Source organism: Mus pahari, unplaced genomic scaffold (genome assembly GCF_900095145.1).
Source record: "Mus pahari unplaced genomic scaffold, PAHARI_EIJ_v1.1 scaffold_13017_1, whole genome shotgun sequence".
Lineage (NCBI taxonomy): Eukaryota > Metazoa > Chordata > Mammalia > Rodentia > Muridae > Mus > Mus pahari.
Genome location: NW_018393577.1, coordinates 4834 through 12083, shown reverse-complemented (window position 1 = coordinate 12083; position 7250 = coordinate 4834). Strand labels below are relative to the sequence as shown.

General features: G+C 36.5%; 1 protein-coding gene across 1 annotated transcript; it reads right to left on the bottom strand.

Annotated features, from left to right (window-relative positions):
- Positions 1-1417: 1417 nt before the first annotated feature.
- Positions 1418-7012, bottom strand: LOC110315619 (zinc finger protein 120; the record flags this gene model as incomplete). The annotated part of the gene is made up of 3 exons (XM_021189631.2): positions 1418-5373; positions 6629-6689; positions 6886-7012. Coding segments are annotated over 3 exons (1233 nt in total), but the record flags the coding sequence as incomplete, so codon positions are not given.
- Positions 7013-7250: the final 238 nt, after the last annotated feature.

The window sequence follows — 7250 nt, the reverse complement described above, 5'->3', positions numbered from 1 at the left end:
GAGATTCAAGCATTTGTGATAGAATAATTCAAGTGAAGATAATCAAGCCAGGGGTGAGTAGGTGAATATTCCCCAAGACTAAGCAGGATGTATGTCCTTCTAGGAAAGTTTCATAATAGGCATGGAAATGGTTTGCCAGCTATAAACTCTCTAAGAGTGAAGTTTGTTGAATGGCGAAGCTACGCCTATAGCAACAGCTACAGTGCTAACCAAACACCACCACCCTCTTCCCTAGACATGTGAAGCTAGCAGGTGTAGCACTCAGGAGCATAGCCAGGTGTCCCTTTGGTCCTGAGTAGGTCTAATAACATTAAGTCAGATACAATGAGTTGGTCATAGAGAAATGTAGGAGGCTCTATGTAAGAGCTCCAGGATATAAAAACAACTGTTCAGAGGGGATGACTGGTTATTACAGGAAGCCAATTAAGTTAGCAGCCTCTGACCATGTTTTATGCCCACCTTGATCTGTGAAGGAATTGGTACTGATACAAATGGATGGGACGTTTACAGGATGTGTTAGATCATGCTTATGTTCAACTATAGTGTCTTCTTAGTTGTGAACTTCTATGATCGCCTGTTACTTGCTTAGAACAGATAAAACAGACTTTTTGAGTGTCAACCAGGTCTCCTTTGTAATCCCACTATTTGTTAGGGGATGGTGGTTCAGGGCATTGCCTTGTTCTGCCCATCCTCTGGAAAAGGTTTTGTTACCTGAATGACATAATGCTAACATTTGAGTGCTTTGAAGATTTGGCAAGTAACTGGAGTTCCTGTAGTGGGTGTACCCTGGAAAGGTATGGCCCCGGTTTTGTCCCAGAATTACTTCTTGCTATTGATGTGCCTTGTTATGCTTGTCATTGCCATATTCTTTATTTATCTTGCTTGGTGGGAGTGGACACCAGGAGATCCTCTGCTTATACTGGTGCCATTGCTTTCTGGATAGTCCATTCTGTTGCTCAAGTTTCTCACAGATCAAAATGAAGATGAACATTCATGGGATGATGCTGTTTAGAATTAATCATTTTATGAAATTCCTAATTTGATTTAGTTTTTGGGGAATTAGATTGATTGAAATAATCTTGGACAGTTAGAGTAGTTGATAGAAAGTTTAAAGGTAGAATCAAGAATAGCATGTGCTCCTTCCTCTTCGTAAGTTAGAGAATGGAGTACAGTACATATCTGTAGTAGCAAAAAAAAAAAAAACAAACAAAAAAAAAAACAGGCTTGAGACAAGTTAATGGTCAATTAAAACACCCATTCTAGATTGAGCCTAAGATCCTTGATCTTGTGTTCTAGGCGTATATTAACAGGTTTTAGAAAGGTTATACAAAGAAAGGTTATGAAGGAGTAATTAATTCTGAGTATAAGAATAGTGAAATCTAAAAGGACTGTGTTAATTTAATTCATGGTGCTTTTATTTATTTATTTTTTTTGAGTATGCAAGTACAAACAAAATCAATAGGGATATCATACTGTTTGAAAAGATTGCTGACCCTTGTCATATTTTTTCCCTCAGAAACAATCTTGTGTAACTGAATTTCCCAGGAATGGCCTCAGTTGTTACAAGGGTCTTGAGACAGGATGGATTGGATCAGCCCAAAATGAAGAGTCTCAGGCAAAGATTCAGGTGCACACTGACAGGCAACTCACTGCTGGTCTGAGGCTGTACTCAAGAGACAGCATGCAGGTTCTCTCTCTGAGTTCACCTCAGTCTTTTATTGGTTACACACTTCCTTGTTATTCAATAATACATAAGCAAAAGCCTTTTCATTATTTTCATCAAACCCATTATTTTTCCTGCGAAACCCCACACCACTATGTCACCAGAAAGCACAAAGCATACATAAATTTACAGTTCAGTGTCTGCAAAAGCAAGTTATATGTTAACTTTTAACTCTCAGAAAAACCTCCACATCACAGGCCATCTGGGCATAAACTTGTAGTTACAGAATTAGCATGAGAACAGAAAGGTGCTAAACAGGTCGGGATAAGGTGTTTTTAGCTTGTCTAACTCTGCAGAATCTCTTCCTCCAATTTACTGAACTCCTCCAAATATCTATTTCTACAGTGTTTTTCAAATTATTTTCCATATGTGATATTAATTTCTTTTACAGCTTCTTGCAGAGCTCCTTCAGAAGCTCAAATTCTCTTAGAATATATACCCTAGTTCCCTTTAGGTAGGCGATGCCAGAGGGTCAAATAACTATGTTCCAATCTTTCCAGGAAGGTCAGTTCACTAATCCAATGGCCTACTTGTGGGGTCTAAACACTTATACCCATCCTTTTATATTTTGTACTATATACCTTCCAATTTTCCCCAATAATATTTCTAAATCAAACCTATTATTAGAGATCTCCTCTCATGGGGGCTCTCACCATTGCTCTCTTAACCAGTAGGCCCAGCTATTTCTTCCTCTATCTTGTTCATTGTGTTTTCTATAGCCATCCCTGCTCTTAGTGACCCAGGCCCCATGTTCCTTTTCCTTGAGGGTCTTCATTTAACTATTAAAACTTCAGGTTTCTCAAAAACATTTCCTGCTTCAAATATTTTGTGGTACGACATAATCATTATGACTTGGCAAAAATGTCTCATAGAACAATTAAGTGAGTCAATCTCCACAGAACCCCTTGTGGCATTATGCCTGAACTGACTGCTTGAATAGCCAGGGCTAGAACAGTTTGTTCCTAATAGATACCAGAGCCATTTCCTTCTCTAGTCAATCAATCCTTTTCCCAGAAATTTTTTAACAGACTTCTATTTGAGGACAAATATGGTATAGAAAAATGCAATGACAGACAAGCAGACAAGAGAGAGCAATGGCATCTGTATACTAGAAAGCCAGAGGTACATGATTCGGATTGAAGATGCTCCCACAGCTGAAACTGTTGTGCAGTCATATTCAGAGCCATGGTGCACCCGACATTGAATGCAAGGGTGTTGGCTACAGATCTTATCAAATCCTTTAGTCACAGATTCTTTTCAGTATCAGTTCTTTAAGGTCCTTAAAGATTACTGCGATATGCAAAGGCTTTAAAGATTAATTATACTCTAAAGGTTTATTCTTGTATACAGATACCATCAAGTGCAAAATGTTACCATCCTGAGTACATTTATGGGTTCCTTTGCAGCATGTCTTTTTCTCATGATTTTTAAGACTACTGCTACACACAAAGGATTTACCACATTGCATATTCATNGGATTTCTCTCCAGTATGTGTTCTTTAATGTATATAACTGTGNTGTAAAACANCTTNATCACNTTGATAACAATTTGAAGTTTCACTACAATGTTGTTATTCTTTCAAGTATTCAAAAGTGCCTATGATGTGCAACTGTTGAAAACAAGTAAAAGAAACTTGTCCTAAGTACTCCATTTTTTTGTTATCAGCCTCCATTTAATCATATGGCACACCTAAATTCAAGTTCCCTGGTCTTGCAGTAGCTGGAACCTTCCCAATAGCAGGTCAGCTTCAATTGTTCATCTTTGTTCATGAAATCATATTGACTGTCTCTAACCATGGCTTCTGTTATTTATCTTTTGTTCCTCAAAACATAATGCCTGTTCCTAATCACAAAACAATAAATGGATATGATTAGTTAGACTGAATCAGTTAACATAGATCAACTAGATAAGGAAAGCCCTGATCCCTAAATCCCGGTGGAAAAAAAATGGAGCTATAACTTGGCACAGATATTTCTGGTTTTGGAAATTAAAAGCTCTATACCATTCTTGCTCTGGGTTGGGAAGTGGTTAGGCAGCATGTCACAGTTCAGTTTCCAAGTATGTTCTGTAGCCCTGAGCCATCAGTAGTAGCTTGATTACAATAAGTTCTTGTCACTTGCATTACCTGAGTTNGAGTTTTGTTGGGTCTCAACAGACCCNGTAACACAAANGCTTTACCACATTGCTTACACTCAGAGNATTTCCCTCCAGTATGAATATTTTCCCAATAATGAAGACTATTAAAATATGCAAAGACTTCTCCATATTAAATATATTCATTTCTCTCTGGTATGAATTATTTCACAATGATGAAGACTTATGAAATGTGAAAAGGCTTTAGCACATTAAATACATTCATAGGGTTTCTCTTCAGTATGGATTTTTTTCATGATGATGAAGACTATAGAAATGTGCAAAGGCTTCACCATATTAAATACGTTCACAGGGTTTCCCTACAGTATGGTTTCTTTCATGGCTTTGAAGATGTCTGACATGCAAAGGCTTTACCATATTGATTACATTCATAGGGTTTCTCTGCAGTATATGGTATTTTATGATTTCAAAGATGGCCATGATATGCAAAGGCTTTATCACATTGTTACACTAATAGTGTTTCTCTACAGTATGTGTTCTTTTATGTATTTCAAGATAACTGTTTTGTGAAAAGCCTTTACCACATTGGTTACACCCAAAGTATTTCTCTANAGTATGTGGTCTTTCATGTATCNGGAGACTATTGTAACATCCACAGTCTTTACAACATTGATTACNTTCATCAGGTTTTTGTCCTGTATGAATTCTTTCATGCCTTTGGAGAGAACTGTGACGTCCAAAGGCTTTACCACATTGATTACATTCATAAGGTTTCTCTCCTGTATGAATTCTTTCATGCCTTTGAAGAGAACTGTAGCGTCCAAAGGCTTTTCCACACTGATTACATTTATAGGGTTTCTCTCCAGTATGTGTTCTTTTATGTACTTGTAGACTATTGTGACATGAAAAGGATTTACCACATTGGTTACACTCATAGAGTTTCTCTACAGTATATCTTCTTTTATGATATAGAAGACCACTTTGATACGCAAAANTTTTACCACATTGCTTACATTCATAGGGTTTCTCTCCAGTATGTATTCTTTTATGTATTAAGAGATGACTGTTTCGTGCAAAGGCTTTACCACATTGGTTACATTCAAAGGGTTTCTCTCCAATATGTGTTCTTTTATGTATTTGAAGATGACTGTGATGCACAAATGTTTTACCACATTGATTACAGTCATAGCTTTTTTCTCCTGTATGAATTCTTTCATGTCTCTGAAGATGACTATAGCGTCCAAAGGCTTTACCACATTGATTACATTCNTAAGGTTTCTCTCCTGTATGACTTCTTTCGTGCCTTTGAAGATAACTGTGGTATGCAAAGGCTTTGCCACATTGCTTACACTCATAGGGTTTTTCTACAATATGTGTTCTTTTATGTATTTGGAGACTACTGTAATGTGCAAAGNTTTCAAAATATTGGACACCTTCATAGAGTTTCTCTCCAGAATAAATTCTTTCATGTCTTTGAGGATGGCTCTGATATGCAAAGTCTTTATCATATTGAGTAAATTCAGAAAGTGTCTCTTCAATATCACTTCTTTCATGCCTGCAAAGAGAATTGGCATTTATGAAAACATTTCCACATTCAATACACTGATGAATATTTTTATTTGTATGAATTACTTTTACAATTTGGTCTAATTATAAAGAGGAAGCCAGTTGTTATGTATTATCCCTCTATTGACATTGGGATTCCCCTTCATTATGGGTTGTTTTGCATCTTTGAAGATACACGGGATGAGAAGAGCATGGACTACATGGCTCATATTTATATATTAGCATCTTCTTGCTATAAGGTTTTTCATACATTTGAAGAGAACTGAAAGAACTCAAAGTTCTACCACACTTACTGCATTCATTACGTTTTTCTATAGTGTGAGTCACACTACATTTGCAAAATGAACCAAGACAAACAGAAGAATTCCATAGTCCTAGTACTCATAGCAATTTTCTGCAATACAAGTTTGTAGCTGTCACCAGTAAAGTTAGGAAACCAATTATTTGTAAACTTGTAGCACATTTAGAAAGGCTACTCAAAGTGGGGAGAACTTTATATCTTCTAATTGTGCTGGAAGAGGGAGAGGTTTGGTGCTTCTTTCAACATTCCTTATGTTCACATGGCTTGTATCCATTGTGACATATGACATCCCTATTTAAAAAAAGAATAACAAGTAAAAGGGTTTCACATAGGGAGGTTGGAGAGATGGCTCAGTGGTTAAGAGCACTGACTATTCTTCTAAAGGTCCTGAGTTCAATTCCCAGCAATTACATGGTGGCTCACAACCATCTGCAATCTGATATGATACCCTCTTCTGGTGTGTCTGAAGACAACTAAGTATATATATATATAATCTTTTTTTAAAAAGGGTTCACATTTGACCTTTATTCTTCATACAGATGTGGTACAGGGATGAAGGTTTCTCCACAATAGCATTCTTGACTTTCTAAACTACCCATCTCACTAAACTTAGCAATGGTATTACAACAGTAACACCAGCTTTACTATGGACTATTTGCTTATTAGAAGGTTTTGGACAGTTGTATAGCATAACTCTACTGGGCTATGATTCAAATGGTGAGATCTGTTAAGGCATTATTTCCTTCTCTTTGTACTTAGAGAAATGCCTGGCAAACACAAATTAAATTATACCTGGCACAGTACATGGTTTTGTGAGAATTTAATAATCATCTATAACTTAAAGCAGTGATGTTTTTACCCTGTTGGTTTTCTTTAAAACTTGCAGGACATACTAAAAACTTCTTCAGAGGCATATTCTTATCAGCTTGCACATGAAAATTACCTTCCATTTCTTCTAGAATTTTGAAAATGTCCTTCAATATTATGGTCTTTCCAATAGTAGCCTGAAATATAGTACCAAAGAATGTATGTTATATTATAGGAAACTAGGCAAAATTTAAGTTACTATATTCAGAGAACCTTAGAACCATGACTGATTTATTCACCTCATCCTTCCTTATTCTCAACTGAAATTACAAAAAATAACAAAGATACAGTCACCCCAGACTTTAAAAAGTGAAAGAAAATTCATTGTCTTACCTATAGCAGCGAGATTCCTATAGGTCTCCAGCATCACCTCTCTGTAGAGACTCTTCTGAGAAGGATCCAGCAAAGCCCACTCTTCCCAAGAGAAGTTCACATGCACATCATCATAGTTTACTACATCCTAAAAGATCCCATACATGTGTACATGAGAAAGCATGTAAACACTGTAAATGTATACTTCATTGACAATATATTTATGTAATTCTGGTGCTTACACCACAATGAAATACTTGATTCCTGACACAAACACTCTAATGTAATCAAGGCATTTTAAAAAGAAACTTAATAATGAATAAGCTTCACCTCTGTCATTTCTGCACCCTTGAAAAGGATAAAGTCTTACAAGAGAAATGGCAATT